This window comes from Lachnellula hyalina (assembly GCF_007821495.1).
Source record: "Lachnellula hyalina strain CBS 185.66 chromosome Unknown contig00043, whole genome shotgun sequence".
NCBI lineage: Eukaryota > Fungi > Ascomycota > Leotiomycetes > Helotiales > Lachnaceae > Lachnellula > Lachnellula hyalina.
Genome location: NW_022157157.1, coordinates 80,189 through 97,650, shown reverse-complemented (window position 1 = coordinate 97,650; position 17,462 = coordinate 80,189). Strand labels below are relative to the sequence as shown.

Below are 17,462 nucleotides of genomic sequence, written 5' to 3'. Positions count from 1 at the left end.
GCCATCGACTTTCCTTTCTTCCGAGAGCGTCCTGCCATTCGACAGTCCACGGCTTTCGGACATGGCGGAAACACTATTCTCTTCTTGAAGTACACCAAAGCGACCATCAAGCATATACGGCGTCTCCATCCCAATTTTGTATCAGGCGTACGTAATCCTAGGCTAGACTAGTGCACTATGTATAACACTAACAGAAAGGTTCCCAAGTGGCGTATCGGGTAGCAAACAAAGAAGGGTTCTCGCCCCTAACATCTGCTCTCATGCTAGCCATTAATTTGTCCAGATCATAGCTCATAGATTTTGATATCTGGCTTGGTGCTTTGAGGATAACAGACTTCTTCGCCTCGATATCAGTCTTCGTCTTAAAAAGAAACTGGAATGTTGACTTTTGCGTATCTTCAGCCGCCCAGTGCAACGGTGTCCAACCATCCTGGCATCGAGCTTCAACGTCAGCATTCCCCTCAATCAATTGCTCCACGATAGCTTTATTCCCTCCTAGAGCCGCTAGGTGTAGTGCCGTTGCTTCACATTCATTCTTGTCTACAACTACTGCCACATCCGCTTCGAGCAATAGTTTTACCACCTTTTCGTACCCTGCGTTGGCCGCCCGATGCAATGCTGTCCAACCAAAATAGTCCTTAGCTCTAACATCTGCTTTAAATTTGAGTAGCAACCCTACTACCTCGTCATGTCCTCTAGCAGCTGCCCTGTGAAGAGCACTCTCGTTTGATCGCAAATTACCTACCCTGGTATTCACGTCGGCTCCAGCCTTGAGTAGTTGATAGACCATTGCTTTATTCCCGATACCAGCAGCCAAATGTAGTGCCGACTCGCCGTATCCTTCCCCTCGCGCGTTAGGGTCGGCTCCTGCCTCAAGCAAGAGTTGGACAACTACGTGGTGCACGTTCTTAGCAGCCCACGACAGCGGCGTCCGGCCACACTCGCTATCCATTAAGTCAAGCCCGACGCCTTGATCGAGCAGCAGCTTGACTACATTCTCGTGTCCGCGTTCAGCTGCCCACAACAGCGGCGTCCGACTATGACTATCTTTCAAATCAGGATGATTGCCATTAAGCAGGCCTAGTACCACGTTGCCAACTCCGAAGAATGCTGCAAGATGAAGCCCAGTCATTTGTTTTGGACCTTTTTGACTATATTTCGTTTCATCAGAATATCGCTTAGATGCCATTAGTACTTGACTTGATGCCTCGACGTGAGCTTGTTTCCGAAGAAAGTCCATAACATTGTCACACGAAGTCGAAGCCTCTCGAGCGTGATGACCCCAGTTATGTGCTGCGTAGTCGTAGAACTTATTCGATTGAAGGCGTTGTTCGAACTCATTGTCGCTCTGACAAATTCCTCTCTCGAAATCGTCAAATGAGAGATAAGTAACGCAAGTTGTTATGATATTAGCTTGCACATCCGGAAACCATTGCCTTTGTGTTCGATCGAAGTATTCCTGTGCTGTATAATGGACTAATCGAATAATCCCACTTCCTTCATCGATTGTAACCAACCCAGCACATACAGAAACCATATCTTCGATTTCTGGGATATTAGCTTCGTCAAGCTGGGACTCGCCAACTTCAACACCAAGCGCATGCTGAAGCTCTATTGCAGCGAGTGGTCTCTTCGCACAGGTAATCCACGATAAAACTTGTTTAGCAAGCTCTTCTTGGTCTTTGATTTGGCCATTGATCCGTTCCATAGCATCCTTATATGCATGGTCATATGCCGCAGATCCTTTGACCAAATTCTTTAAAGCAGTTTGGACTGCTTTTAGCGACCTCTTTCCGGTTAAGGAATCGAGATGGAGCTGTGCAAGTAGAAACCTAGCAGAATTAGCGCGATTTAATAAGTACTTGAAATAAACAACATACATCCCATCTATAGCATTAACAATATCCGTCTTGATTTTCTCTTGGAGCTCAAGACTCCGAGCCACAAATCGTGGAAGTTGGACCATATGGGCATCTAGGTATTTTCGTACATCCTCTTCGCTAGCACGGATCGCTAGCTTTAAGCACCCTTCAAACTCCCGTTCAATGCATGATATATGCCGTGAAGTGGCAAAAATATTTGCATTGCACTTTGCTTGGAGTTCAAAGAGGCCTGACAGTAATCTTTGTTGATGACCATCGGAGATTTGGCATTCATCAATTGCATCAACGATAATAAAGACTCTGGAGTATACTGACGCCACACTTTGGAGGACTCCTAAGATTTCGTCAAGTGAAGGCCGCGTCCGTTTGTCTTTATGCCGGTTGTAGAGCGTTTTCACACTATCCGGTAAGGAAGGCTGCTCTTGAACAAGTTGCTTTAACAAACTGGCAATTAGATCCTCAAACTTTTGTTGATGCTGTCGTTGGTAGTTGCAATATAGGTAGGCAATGCCAATATTGCCAACGTTTTCAAACCGCGTAAATAGCTCCTCTATCACAATTGACGTGAGCACTGTCTTTCCCGCTCCGGGAATGCCTGGACAGAATAAAGTCCGCTTGCTGGTCCCTACCCACGCAGTGAACTCTGCTGAAACAAGTAGCCATTGGCCAGTCCCTGGTTGTCGTCGACTTAAGAAATTGCTCTGTTGTGCAGCATGATCGATCGAGGTAATCCAGTCGAGGATAGTCTGGCGGCCTTGATCTTCTTGACTTCGTACTAACGTAACCACGTTGTCCCGAATAAGACCGCTTGTGAAGAACGCGTTGAGTAAACCAATGTTCGTGCCGATCCGGTCACGAAGCTGCTTGATGTCTTCCGGCTCCCATTTGAGTCTTTTCCACATCCTTTTCACCGTTTTACTAGCACTCCTGTGGCCAGACCTAAGTTCGCCATAATTATCTAGTGTGTGTTCCAACTGGTTAAGAACATTCCCGCAACCATCTACAATCCGCCTTAAATCTGCCTCTTGTTCGTTGCGAAGTTCGCGATTGTAGAGGAAGACTTCGACATCGAGGAGGACGATCGAGAGGCTTCTGACCCTGTTCCAACAACAAAGTCAGCATGCTCAAAATGTGGTCAGGGCAACGTACTCGTCAGAAATAGCGTTGAATTGGCTCGGTGCACCGACGAAGCCTTTACGGACCTTATTGGCAAGCTCAACTGTCTTGATGAAGTCGCCCACGCTAAACCCGAAGCTCATCGTGATTCACGCACAGCTCTGTTGTTAGCATACTAAAAAAAGACAAGCAGAGTGTAACGAGAAAAGCAGAAACTGGAACAACATTGCCTTTCGGCTTCACAGACAGGTTTGTCTGCACTCGGTCTCGCGAGGCTGAATTCCACTCGCTAGGCAGACTCAGACTTGATGCGCTGGCACGTTGGGCTTACATAGGAGGCTGAGATAGGTCATATGATGGACCTCATAAAGCTGAGCTGAGGAGTTTGGCATTCGCTCGTTCCAGTCAAGACAGTGCATTGTACAATTTGGCCTACTGATCCGCGTGGCGATCTTACATGAATTTGCACGCCACAGTCGCCATAAGGCTGAAGACGATTTCCTGTGCTGCAGCAAAGTCCCAGGGCGCGGATACGACCCCTTCATATACATTAGAGAGATTAAAGAATTGGTGGTGTAGCTGTAATAAAGCAACTCCATTTCGTTATAACTCTTTACAAATCAGGCGCGAGAGCGACAACATTAATATGAGGGGCTTTAAGGTGTCCAGGAGTGGATAAGGAAGATAATTTATAGAAATATATAAGAAATAATAAGGTATGCATAGATTCTAAGATGCTTCAAGTCAAAGTACCTATCATTTTTTTCCGGCACCTGTTTTTTCGCCACGCAGGGATGGACGTTATGGGATTCAACAGGTACGGCTCTGCTAACAGAGCGCTGCTAATACTTGTGGCCGGCCCACTTTGCAAAACAAATCACACGAAGGAATATGAAAGTTCCTCTCTTTGTTGAAGCATGTTGTTTTGTGAAGCGACAATAATCATGCCGAAGGGAAACAAAGTAAAGGCAGAACAACAAACCGCCCATCTCGCCACTTCTTTATATAGTAGCATAACTTCTTTCATGAAAATAACAATAAGGAACAACGAGGAGAAATAACAAGTGACTTCCAGCAGATATATAGACATGAATACAATGCCCATTGTCAACTCATTTCCGCATAACTCATATACATATCAATAAACTTTTGCAAACTCTTAGACTCTCAGACTCTTAGACTCTGGCAAGATGTGTCACGAATCCGCCACCATATACTTGCAGTGTTTGCACACCGAAAATGCACTCACCCGCTGCCAGAACTCCTACAAATCACGGGGAACAAAAAGCAAGCCCAGCTTCCTTAGAACCCTCTTCTGTGTACCTACCACTACACGATCACGATCCTGCCGCCCAAGCAAAGGCCGCTCATCCATCGACGGTCTCTGCACCGCCTGCTCCCAGGCCGTCAGACATCGACGCGAGCCAGTGGACAAGATGAAGACGGAGCGGCCACGACATGTGCACTCGCGCACGCACGAGGCCAAGAAACCTACAGAGGAAGAGCGCAGGCGCCCCCACGGCAAAGAAACATTCCGCTGCTCGAAATGCAGTAGAGAAGGCCGTCACACTTCAGCTAGAAACCGACTATCTAACGGTGGACTCTGCTGTGCTAACGGGCTGCGTGAGTGGGAGAGTGGGAGAGGCCAGGCGCATCGCAGCATCACCTCCAATAGAAAGCCTCTTCCAGCCGCACTGGTACGGGAGCACACTCTCAAGAGAACACCGGGTAAACAACACCTCCGGCACAGCCAGAGCACACTAGATGCCCGGGCTGCCGCAACGGCAGCTGCGCAGCGATACAAGTGGACTTGCAATAAGGAATCCAGCACCCTGGAACCCAATCTCGTCCGAGAGTACATCACCATGACAGGGACAGGAAACCCCGAGCTCCCATACCCACGTCGAGTAGAGCCACGTCGAGCAGAGCCACTACGTCGAGCAGAGCCGGTCTACGAAGAGCCTCAAATCGACTGGGACCGCTGGAACTCCGCACCACAGACCAGCCACGGCCGATACCCGCCCGCCGACCCAGCACCAGACAGTCCGTTGCCAGTGCGTCCTCTCCGACCAAACCGTCGCCACCCCAGCCCTCCGCACATCCAGACCCCGAACCCAGATGGGGACTTAGGGAGAAGACTGACGCCAGCACCCCTACGGCTCTCGGGAGACAGCTCCGAGGTATCGCCTCTGTCCACTCGATTCCGCTCGCAAGATTGGGGAAGGGGAAGCTCGGGATCCATTGCCCCAGTCTCGCCGATGACCGTGTCTCCGGAAAGAATGTTCATCAAGCGAAACCAGCATGGAGAGCTGAGAGTTGATACGGTGGACGAACAGCTCGAAAATGCTATTCGGTACTGGGGGAATTGAGAATCTGAGGGTGGAGAATAGGGCAGGACCCAAGAGAAAGGTAAGATGTTCGCAAGAACAAGAGAATTTCATAATAGCGGTATTTTGAGCATTTTCTTGAGCGTTGCATTCGAAGATACAAGCTACTGGCGAATCGGAAGTGCTCCACCTTGCCAGTAGCACTGTGAGAAGTTACTTTACAATGAAAATAACAATTTTGTACAAATTCAAAAACCAAATGAAGAGCTGGTGTCTGTGTAAATTCCATGAAATATTGCAACAGCGAACTTGTGTAACGCTGAACCCCTTGAAAATGTGAAAATAAAATCAATATTGGCATTCGTAACGCTCATAGGGACAATTTTCTACAGGTGAAATGAAAAGGAGCTTGTGACACCTCGCACCTTTCTCCGACTCCTCTGATGGGCGGATGGGAAACTCCGCTCGTATCTAGCCCCTGCCACTGCCTCTGCCCTCTAGGACTCCTTGATCCAAAATTTGGTCCGTCCCCCCAGCCAGTCAAACTGTTGTATTTCCCTCTGTGTGCTGTCTTGCGGTTTGTCCCTCTCTCTCCATATTCTTGGTTCCTCAATTCGCCTTTCCATTCTTCGCAGCAGCCCCATTTGGCTTTCCTGCTTCAAATTTCTTGATCTCTTTTTCCACCGCCTCGTTCACTCTCTTCTGCAACTCAGGTCTGTACCCAAACTTGAACAAGCCCTCCATGAAGACGAAAAAAGGAGCCAGGACAAGTGCTTGCACCAAGTTGTCTAGCAGCGCCGGGGCACGGTGCTCGTAAACCCCGTGTCCAATAAATTGGGCGACCCAGGCACAAATCTCGACGGAAATACCGACCGTATTCGCGCTCGCCGTATAGGTGCTCGTAAGGTAGTTTGCAAACGCTGTCCAGCCGATAATCATTGGTAGAAGGATAGATCCAGCGACTGGTTCAAGTAGGATGTAGAAGGCGCTGTAGCCTATTGCAGCCAGTGTGCCAGCGTTGAGAGGAAGATTTGGGATGCTTAACCAAGATGGAAGGGGGATTAAGATGGGGCTATTTGTGGCCTGGAATGAGCTGTCAGCGCTTTATCTCTGGCATTGGGGTCGGGAGACTCGGGATGGATATACAAGTAGTAAGCTGGCAGCGAGAATCATGGGAACGAAGGTCATATGTATGCCGATGTTGACGGCATTGTGGTGGTAGGCGCCATACTTGGACAGGTTCAGCTTGAAAGAGCATTCTCAGGGGATTGGGGTAACCGACGAAGCATAGTTGCTTTTCTAGATTCAGAGACATGCTGAGGAGGTTGATTGAGAGCGGATTGTTTTCTTATAGAGGATATTGCAGATAGCTGAGGGAGGCAGTAAGTAAATCGATCAGCGTTTTCGTACTTGCCGCAGGACCATCACTGACGGTGAGCGAGGAGTGGAGAGGAGTGGAGAGGAGAGGGAAGGAAGGTTCAATGTTGAAGTTGGAATTGAGCTTTGAGGTTGCCAGTAAAATAAAATCAGTGAGGTGAAGTGAGATGAGGTGATGGTATCGTGTTTTCTCATCAAATGATAGAGTGACGCAGACGTAGACGTAGTATTCGCATTTCCATCATATGATACAAGTATGCCTGTCCTGTCTGTTCTGCCTCTACCTGTCGTTGGCCATGGCGTCTGCATTCCTCCGCTGCCTCCGTCGGGTCGGTCATGGGTGGGTGGGGTAAAGGCCGTTCTTAGTGACAGAACTTACACCTGCTATGCGTTGGGGTCATCACCAATATTGAAAAACACTTTGAATTCCTGCCGCGTCGCAGACCTTCAACCTCTCTCCCTTTCCCCCAGTCCTTGCCCTAGACTCGACTCAACACCAGCATCGACTTCCTCCGCGCGCACTCTGTGACGGTACTTATCTCCAGAGTAGTTGCCAGAGTGTTCGGTCTTTGCGCTGTCATTCATTTGAGCCAGAAGCCGCTGCACTGTATGTTCAACTTTTGCTAAACTCGGCGCATTGCTACATTTGGGACTGATGACTGCAGAATCCCTCGGGTGTCAGGCGCATCATATCTACGAACTTAAGGGGGTCGACACCATCTAGGGGAACACATCGACGGGTGTCGAAGGGCGTGTTGTGGTAGAAGAGCAGCGCCCGAATACCTACCTATAGCAATTCACTCGCGACTAAACACGAACTCGCTCTTGATTGCCTCAAGCTCGCCGCAAAGGGCAAGTCTCGGCTTTCGAGTCGCATAACAAATATAATCCCAAATCAAAGCTCATTATACCCGCGCATCTTCTCGCTCGCCATCGCCCACCATGTTCTTCGTCCTCAGCTTGACCCACCAGGTCACATTGCACCCCTCATACTTTGGCCGGAATATGCACGAGTTGGTTACAGGGAAGCTCTTGAAGGATGTGGAAGGAACATGCACAGGTCGCTACTTCATAATCACTATAATGGACACGGTCGATATTTCGGAAGGGCGTATACTACCAGGGAGCGGTTTGGCTGAGTTCACGGTACACTACCGTGCTGTGGTTTGGAGACCTTTCAAGGGCGAGACCGTGAGACTGCTGAGGAATCCTTTCTTTTCTAGTTGGCTCATTTCGCGCAGGTTGATGCTATCGTGACGTCTGTGAACGCCGTTGGCTTTTTCGCCGATGCTGGTCCTCTCCCTCTCTTCGTCTCTTCTCACGTGAGTATATGCGATTTGATTGTAGAGCCAACCCACGCTGATACTCGAGCTAGTTGATACCTACCGACATCAAGTTTGATCCCAATGCTACTCCTCCCCAGTTCACCAATAACGAAGACTCGGTTATTGAGGTTGGGACGCACGTGCGAGTAAAACTGATTGGTACAAGAGCTGAAGTCGGAGGCATGTATGCCATCGCCAGTATCAGGGAGGACTATCTTGGGTGAGCTACTTGGCCAGTCTCATCGAGGACTGGCGCGGACAAACTCTTTGATCCAAAATAGATCACCTGCTAACGAACTACCAGATGTCTACAAGGCGGGTCATGAACAGCTTGACTAGACCACCAGCACTGAGTCATAACCAGGGGAAAGTGTAGTGGGAGAGATCGGGTGAGAGAAAGAAAGCCAACTAAATTGAGCATCGTCGACATTAGTTATGAGATCACGCTACTGGATCTGGATAAACCCCAACATTTCTGTCATATGAGCTGCTACCTGGGTAGACTCCGCGGCTAAACACCAAGCGCGTGCATCACCGCACGCTCAAGCACTGCACTTCATGTCGGAAAGCTTGGATCTAAGAGATTAAATGGAAGATTAGAAGAATCCCAAAATTAAGTCAATTGCCTGGAATACATTGGTTGCATGTGCGGATTTTGATTTTTATTCTGTCCGTTTTTCTGCCATATTCTGTCATTGTCAAACTGCTTGGATGGTGTGGTGTGGAATACAGGCACCAGGCTAAAGTTAGCCTGGGGAGAAAACTAAAGCGTAGGAACCCTCACCACATTTCCCAGAACACTCGAGTTACACTTTTGCTAGTAAGTATAGGTTAATCAGAACTGAGGAAAGTCTACCAGTTCCATGCGTATCTAGTTTCAGAGACCAAGCTGTCAAAGCTTAGCGCCAGTTCACTCTTCTTACCTTGAATGGAGAGGTCAGCTTTACTATAGTTCCGATTTGCCTGGTAGGGCCGGTAATACAGTTAGGCCATCCGTCACAAAGCTGCAAGTGCCATATGTTTTCAGGAACTAAGCTGTGAAGGAATAGCGCAAGCTCGATTTTCTTAGCTTGAATAGCTTTATTTCCATTTCGCCTGGTAGGGCTGGTCTTGTAGTCAGGCCATCCTATTATGAAACTACACTTGCTATATGTTTTAGTGGATTTATCTGAGCTGCGATTCTCATTAATGGGTTTAGGTCCCAGTTGTAATATGTTCAGTTTCCACTTATCGTTCGTTGCAGCTATGGATCCAGCCGAATTGGGGAAAGGCAGGACCCAAGTGTACAGTTCTTCTGGTTCGGAGTTCCTGGTAGTGATGCCGGGTTAGGGAAAGGCAGAACCGAATATACAGTTCCCCTGGTTTTGAGCACCTAGTCTATGACACTGATCAGGGCATGAAAAGAAACCCTTTCCCCAGATTACCAAAAAAAAAAAAAAAATCATCCTTCTTTAACATCGCACACAAAAAAATTTCTTCAATCAGTTCACTTTCTTTTTGGCAATCGTTCATTTATATTGGACTTTCAAGACACCACAAGATCTGAAGATACTCACTCACTTCCAATACGACCACGCAAGTCGGGCTTTCAAGCTTGGCATTGTCGTTGTCTTCGCTCTGAAATCACAGATTAGAGACAATTTACCAAGAGAGACGCAATATCATTGACAAAAAATTCATACTCCTCGCTTTGGCCCCGTACATCAACCAACCAAACTCAACACAATTCATACCGGTGTCACCAGAAAGTCATCCACAGCAAACTTCATTGACAAAAGCCGTCACCATGACTTCCATCATCATCATCAAGCAGGACGAGGCAACGCCTGTCGTCAAGCAATCATCATTACACCCAAAATCTCAATCGCCAAGCGGACCACCCACTCTGAAGAAATTCGATATCCCTGCCTGGAAGAATGTTTCATCACCCACGGCTCATCTGAAAGTTCTTAGGAACCCAATCCACAAGGAGCGCTTGACAGACGCCTATCTCTGTCCCAGCATGAACATCTCGGATACCTATGTCCGTCACTTGAAAAAGACGGTCCCAACTCCGATGGGATTCTCCACGATTTGCTCGATTGATGCATGCCGCGAATTCGAAGAGCAAGCTCAATCAAACACCCACGAGGGATGCTTTTCCACCTTGGACCGATGGTACGATGAAGTTCTGGCAATGAAAAGCCAGAAGTATGGTGATGGGATGAATCACCTCAGCAAAAGAGCTGATGAGCTGCTCGCGGACGAATTGAAGTTCCGTGGTTTGGGCCTGGAGATGTGGAAGACCATCACGGAACAAATGGAGATTGCCGCGAGGGGATGTGACAAGACCGGCACTGAGCTTGAAGCTGCCACTGAATGCAAGAAGCAGGCTGAAAATGAAAAGGCCAGCTTGAAAGCCAAAGGATGCTATTCACGTGTCGAAACCACTGGAACCAACAACACAGAGAAAGTCCAGCATGTCTGTGGCAGTGTCGAATGCTATACGATAGGTGCTGACGGGGACTCCTCCGACGAAGATTCTGATTCTGACGTAGATTCTGATGAATTCAGCAACCCGCAAATTCGTGGAAATTTCGAATACTGCACGGCGCAGAATGTCGATGACTCTTCCGACGAAGATTCAGACGAGGATTCAGACGAGGATTCAGATGGGGATTCAGACGAGGATTCGGACGAAGATTCAGAAGAAGATGATTTCAACAACTTGTACAACTACCGCGGCGTTCCAACACCACCACCATCAGATGGTAGACTATCGCCAGACTGTGAGCACACGGGCAGCAATTCAGACCGACCAGCGACACCACCCTCTGTTGAGCGTGCAGTTGCAATCCCCTGGACATTACCGGAATTCGGAGAATATCTCAACGGCGTCGTGGAGAAGAAGGCCAAAATGGGGAAAGGGCAGGAGAGAGACGGGCTCAAGACAGCTCGTTATATCTTCTTTAATACAGTTACTCGCAGACCACCACGCCAACTTCCACAGTACCCTTGCAGACTCATAGTCTCGCCTTCAACAATGCAAGCACTACAAGCAAAGAAAAAGCCGCCGCACACGAGTCTCCCATCCCGTTGATCTGGGTTACCACACCCAACGGAGTAGTCTGCGAGGCGGGTTTCCTACCGCATACGCTGGCTCGGGACTTCGAGGAGGAGAAGCGAGAGCGAGACGATGCTCAGGACGATATGCAGTATAGGCGGGAAAAGTACTTCAGCCGCAAAGAGAAAACTTCTGCTCCTTGGGAAAAGAGGATCCAAAAGGAGAATATCTTGAAATGCAATCAGCGGTTCGATGAGTTCATGCAAGAACACAAACTCCCGTATCCCCTTCGTACTAAACACACGTATCAACGCCCACACTATCTTGAATCTGCCTGTGGCATGATGGACACCATTGCGGAAGAAGAAGAAGAAGAAGAAGAAGAAGACACCATTGTGTATGGACCCACGCCTGCCGATTTTGCGAATCAGAGATTCCTTAATGCGTTCCAAAACCACCAGACCGCCCTAGAAAGACTCGCTGCGGTCCGCAAAGCCGAGCAGGAATTCAGAGATGTCTTAATGCCAGCGGTGAAGAAAGTACGCGGCCTCATCAACAAGCAATATGAGCTGTATATGAAGAACCTCATAGAGGATAGCAGATGGAGTTACAACCTCGGACCCCCCAAGAACATCGACCCCGCAACAACAGCCGCATATCTTCGACTCGCCCTGGCGCAAGGAATGGCAGCGGACCAGCTACACCAAAGCCGGAATGATCCATCGAAGTTCGTCTCTGTCAAATACAGATATGAGGTCCATTTCGTCGGCCAGTTCATGCAGAATGACATGTTCAAGAACCTCATCACAAGATTCTCCAGGGTTTTTCGTTTGGCGCTTGGAAGTGGCAGGATCACGCGCAGGATGCTGAAAGGGCATGATGTGTGGGATGATATTAGAGTGGATCCACTCCCAGGTGGTATTGCGAGGATGAAAAGAAACGTGATAGGCAACAGAACATACGCGCAGCTAAGGAACGTCTCGGACTTTTGTGAAAGAGAGCAGAAGTTGCACGCCGACAAATTGAGGGAAAAAGTGTCGGCAATCCTCGAAAAGGTGGATGCCATGTCCAAAGACCATCGCCTCTTCAAACTCAAGACCGAGATTTCTTTGAGGCTTTTGGATCTCTACAAGCCTTGTTCCCGGAAGCCAAAGGAGGATGCAATAGAGCCAGAGAACAAGCCTATGCGGTCCTCTGTATCTGAGGGTGGCACGCGAGAAAGCTCTGGGCGTACGGAGAATTGGTGGGCAAAGAACGGGCGCAACTTTCTGGAGGCAGCTAACAGGAAGTCTGTTGACTCACCGAATGATACAAAAGCCAGGAATAAGAGAGAAGCACAGGACATAGCTAAATGGATTGCGCCCCTCTGCATGAACGACGGTCCGTCTAAGGAGCCAGACTGTGGAAAACCAAAGCTTTGATGCTCCATGTCAAAGGGGCTAGTGAGAGAGAACAATCGGGGAACGGGGGGTTGGTTCGAATTGGAATTTATGGGTTTTTGGATTGTGAAATTGGGAGTTGGGGATAGGAAATAGGATACCCGACAAATGATGCTGGACCATTATCCGAAATTGGCAGGACACATATGATACGCGATGGAGGCACGATGTAGAAGGATTAATGACGCACAAGATTATGCCGCAGATGGAAACGATTCGCAAATGCATACTCCTAAGTTTAGGCCTGTTCAATGTTAAGTTCTAATAATACAATTAATTGAAAAGGTCAACGTGTTCCTATGCAAACCTATCTGACTAACGTCCTTTGTTTCCCGTCTTGCCTGGCTAGTTTGCATAAAGCCGAATCGCGGATGGAAGATTATGATATGAACGTTTAGAATAAGAGGATAAAGCAATCCTTGATGTGTCCAGCCACAACGCTGCTAATATGCAGTCTTCTCATCTGCGCCAAAGTACTTACTCGAAGGCCCTTGATAATCTAACTAGTATCCCTCCTAAACTCCAGACATAAATTTTTTCGAGAGCTCTTTCCATAGGCTAGGCTCGGGGTCAGACTTTTTTTATAATGGTATCAACATATTCGCCAATGTAATGATTAATCGGTGTTGTATTTGCTGCTACCTTTAGCGTAAGGCCGTTTCGGACAGAATTTTCGTCTTCGCTGTTATTCTGCTTATTATTGCTAGGTAGGGTGTCGGTTTCCCCATTCCCTTCGTCACCTCCATCTGCACCCCCCTCCATCCTCGCCCTCCCCCGCATCTTCATCGTCAGTCAACGTATCATCCCGAGGCGGATCCTCATTATCAGTCCTGTCATCTTTACCTCCCTTCTCACAAAACGCATATCGCAAACTCTTATCCCGCCAAAAGTCTCTAGCCTCATCACTCAACCCCATCGCCTCAATCAGTCTATTGATGTTAACAGGATTATGCACAGGGGCTTCCCCATCCTTGCTATAGCTTTCAAAGCTATCAATAGGGAAGTGCCCCGGGTTTCCGGCATGGAATTCTGCCAGCCGGACTAGAGCAACACAGAAATCAACCCAGTGGTGGATTTCTTCCGCTACGAGCGTTCCCCTCGCCTGGCGGAATTCAATGGTCTGCGCGTATCCACCGCCTTGGCATAAATGGGTAAAGTTGACGAATCTATTGCGGTCTCCATGTTCATGCCCCGGCCTGTCATCTGCCGGCCAGCACATTAATCTGGATAACGCGGATGCGTCCTCACAATTGTTAATCTTTTGCCTGATCTCTGCGAGTCTGTTTTTCGCTCCACGCAGGATTACACTTTGGGTGTGACGCAGGGTGTGTGTCGAGCAATCGATTTTAATAAGATGCCGTGTAGACGTGTTTTCGTCGTAAAGGAAGCCTAGTCGATTACTGTTCAGACTTCTTGTTGTGGCAGGATGTCCGTGCCGACGACATGGAGGGTGCAATTTGCTGATTTCTTCTTCATACACAATAAGTAGAAGGGCAAGCTCTTTTGAGACAATTAGGTCCTTGGGTGCTTCGATGTGAACGTGCAGGCCACACTGATTCGTGACAAACGCGTTATGGTTGCTGATTTGCGTGCCTTTCACGACGTCGATGATAGCCTCAATCTCATCTCTATCGGCTGGCTCTCCGGTGTTGAGGACCCGGGACGCCAGCTCGATACCATATGAGTCCCACTCGGTGGGGTCAATTACCTTTTCTGGTAGCCAAGTGTCTATGTCAGCTCCACGACCACACACTGTATGGTCCACGGTGATGATCCACTTTTTGTATCCCTCTGACAATGTCAAAGCTTTATCTTCTCTGGAGAGAGTCCCACGAACCAAGGTATGCAGATTGGGAAGCTTCTCGGCCAGGTTTCTCTTCACTATCATCTGTGGCTCTAGCCTGTACTGTTGATAAATTAGCAGAGATCCGACGAGAAGGCATGCGATTGTGCAGTCAATACAACAACTCTAAGCAAGCATGTATGATAATGAACAGAAACGAATATAAATTGAGAATGGCTAAAGTGGTAGTCAACTACCACCAGCAGAGCGGTGTACAAGTATGTAATATGGGGTTTTAATTTGGACGGTTGTAGAGAAGATGATACGTACTGGTCGCACTTTGTTGGGATCACCGCTTTCTAATATTGCCCAGCTGTTATAAGGGTGGTCCTATCGCAACAAATCAGCATAGTAAAAACTGAAGTAGTTTAGTAAGAGCCCAAAGTCGCAGTTCAGTATAAAATAGCCCTACCGGCAAAGCCCTAGGATCAATCCGCGTGAACTTAGGATATACCTCCCTCTCAAAATATCTCAAATTCTTCCTAAGTGTATCCTCAACCCCATCCGTATAACCTAGCTGCAGCTCGTCTTGTCTAAAAGCAAACACAAACTCAAGCTCAACGCCGTAATGAATAGGCCGCGGATGTAATCGTGATGGCAGTCCAAGCGTCTGCGTACCTTTTGACATTTTCCTCCGGTGCTTCTATATCCAAAGAGGGACAAATACACGCAAGGCGCACGCATGAAAAGAAGCAGATCCAAAAAGGAAGAGAAATTGTGGGTAGTAGAATAATTGGAAGAAAAGAAAAGAAAGGTTTTGTTGTCAGGATTCCATTATGGTGTGCTATTTGTAAATGGGCTGGACGGCGGAGCGGATAAACTAGTGGGGATTCATCGAAAATAGTATAATAGGGGTTCAAAGAACCAAGACAAGCAAGGCTATGATAAAAGAAAAGTTGTACTGGATATAAAGACGATACTTATAATTCCATTTCCCCTAGTACATGATAAATTGATGCCGCTTTCTCTGTCTGTCCATCTCGAGGAAGATATAGTTATGAGGAGAGATGGAACTAACTGACATTGCGAGTTGAATGTGATTTGTAGAAATACATATTGCTCAAGTGGCCTCCATATATACTTAGCTCGCTATAAAAGTCCATGGGCATGAATGGTCTATCAAGAGATAGACAGGTGGGGACCTCATCTTTTGCGATATTTGGCTAGATTTATTTGTATGTGGATGTTCCAATCCACCATGATCTTACGCGTATCATAGCGTTTGACTGTCGTCCTGCTTTTTGCTCCTCATTTTCGCTGGAAAGCCCTGTCATGGTCTGTTGTGTGTGGTTGGTTCATGCCCAAGTGGTACAACTGGGTGAGCTTGACTTGTTGTTGATGCCTGGCTACTCTGGCTGATAATTTGTTTCTGTCATCCCTGGCTGCCATAACTGTGGTTTCTTTTGTGTTGCCTTTAGACCGGGCGCGGTTGGATTAGGCCTTGTCCTTGAATCCAGCATTCGGTCCATCCCGATCCAAAAGATAGCGAAACCTCTCCCTATCACTCTTTAAAAACTCGGGGACATCCTCATTTCCCTCAATCCGGTCATAAATCTCTCCCTCTCGATCCCACAAATCCAAGCCCTGCCGTACCCTGTCTGAAATCCCCTTCGGATCCCTAAATTCCTCTTTGTTCAAGGACATGTGAGAGAAGCTATTCATCTTGTTCAAGACCTCGTCGATCGTTTCAAAGCATGTACTACAGTGCCACCCCGCGTTCCAGAGATCGGCCTTATCCCACCAGGTCTTAACTATATTACCACCTTCGCCATTTCTCAGATCAACCGGTAAAATCGTTCCCTCTCCCTTGTAAATAGTAGCTTGGCCATGCGCCCACTGAGGTCCCCTATGCAGCCACTGAAAGCCATAGTAGTAGAATTGGCTTCTGAGCGTGAGTCTCGGCTGGAACGCACAATTCCGTAGGAGGGCCAGGGTAGCTGGTCGAACAATCTCATCCACATCAGAGACTAACAACACGTCGCCTATATTCGCCTGCTGCTCGCCTTGTAGATACGGCACAACCTGGAGAAACATCGCGTTACGCTGGTGATCCTCCAAGTCCCACGTGCGCTGGGCGTTGGGCGGGGGATTTTGAAGCTCCCTGTATATCATCTGCGTATGGAATTTCTCGAAACGCGCCCAGTTGTCCTTCAGCGTGAGGGGCTTCAGATGGCCCGTAAACGTAAGGGGTGATTCGACAATGACAAAGTAGTCGACGGTTGAGGAGAGCGTGTTCAAGCGGATCTCGAGCCAGTCCAGTTCGTCGTTCAGCATGAAGAGGTCGTATACCTTGCGGCGGTGTGTACGATGGGGGTAGGGCTGCCAGTTCTGCTGCTGGCAGAAGGCGTGTGCCTGTTCGAGTGGCAGGAAGCCATGGTGTTGAGTATCTTTGGAAAGGTTTGGGTGAAGGGTCGTTTCGAAGGATATGTCTGCGGACGTGACGGCGTGAGGCTGGGACGTGAATGGGTGCTTCTGCTCATTGCAAAGCGCGAGGAGCCAGAGTGATGCTATGGCAAGGGTAATTTCTCTCCAGTATTGACGGCTTGACTTGAGTAGCCATTGCCAGCGTCGCCGGTAGCGGGTGTTAACCCTTAGCAACATAGCGTCTATGTCTGCAGCAGCCTCATGGCTTTGGCTTTGGGATGCGCATGCGCATATTCGAGTCAGAATAACTTCAGGTGAATCCGTACGTACATTCTGACGATCTCAACCGCCACAATCGCCGCCTACAGGCCGGTTTGGCTTGTTAGCATGGCTGTACTGTAACCCCCTTGCCCCTTTTTCCTTTCCGATGCCCTCATTTTAGACGTCGCGTCGCTGTTTGGTTCGCTTGTATCTGGTGGCGCTTGAATATCTGGGGTGGTAACTTATTCCGTAAAGGGGCTGAAGCAGTGCAGCGCTGTGCCGCACGGTACTGTAGTTGCATTGCATCCTGTAAAAGGAAAAGTTGCTTTGTTCAAGGTACATAGAGGAAACTAATATACTTTTGAAAATGGAAAGTCTATCGGATAAACAGTTGTAACTACCGTCTATATAGCATATTCTGCTTCTCCCTCTTTCCAATCAAGGCTGTCAATGACTTTATTATCCAATACCTCGAACATACAAA

The 17,462-nt window shown here is 48.2% G+C and overlaps 4 protein-coding genes across 4 annotated transcripts; 1 reads left to right on the top strand and 3 right to left on the bottom strand.

Annotated features, from left to right (window-relative positions):
- Window positions 1-187: 187 nt before the first annotated feature.
- LHYA1_G004340 (putative ankyrin repeat protein) lies at window positions 188-3,142 on the bottom strand (the record flags this gene model as incomplete). The annotated part of the gene is made up of 3 exons (XM_031149302.1): window positions 188-1,832; window positions 1,881-2,981; window positions 3,033-3,142. 3 exons carry the CDS (start codon window positions 3,140-3,142, stop codon window positions 188-190), a joined length of 2,856 nt encoding a protein of 951 aa, XP_031006488.1.
- A 2,793-nt stretch (window positions 3,143-5,935) lies between these two features.
- On the bottom strand, window positions 5,936-6,671 carry LHYA1_G004339 (putative endoplasmic reticulum membrane protein; the record flags this gene model as incomplete). Its single annotated transcript, XM_031149301.1, has 3 exons — window positions 5,936-6,409; window positions 6,473-6,556; window positions 6,609-6,671. Coding segments are annotated over 3 exons (621 nt in total), but the record flags the coding sequence as incomplete, so codon positions are not given.
- A 974-nt stretch (window positions 6,672-7,645) lies between these two features.
- On the top strand, window positions 7,646-8,252 carry rpb7 (DNA-directed RNA polymerase II subunit; the record flags this gene model as incomplete). The annotated part of the gene is made up of 3 exons (XM_031149300.1): window positions 7,646-7,894; window positions 7,927-8,025; window positions 8,079-8,252. The coding sequence occupies 3 exons, from the start codon at window positions 7,646-7,648 to the stop codon at window positions 8,250-8,252; spliced, it is 522 nt and encodes a 173-aa protein (XP_031006516.1).
- A 7,535-nt stretch (window positions 8,253-15,787) lies between these two features.
- Window positions 15,788-16,954, bottom strand: MGAT3 (Beta-1,4-mannosyl-glycoprotein 4-beta-N-acetylglucosaminyltransferase; the record flags this gene model as incomplete). The annotated part of the gene is made up of 1 exon (XM_031149299.1): window positions 15,788-16,954. The coding sequence occupies one exon, from the start codon at window positions 16,952-16,954 to the stop codon at window positions 15,788-15,790; it is 1,167 nt and encodes a 388-aa protein (XP_031006523.1).
- Between the last annotated feature and the right edge of the window lie 508 nt (window positions 16,955-17,462).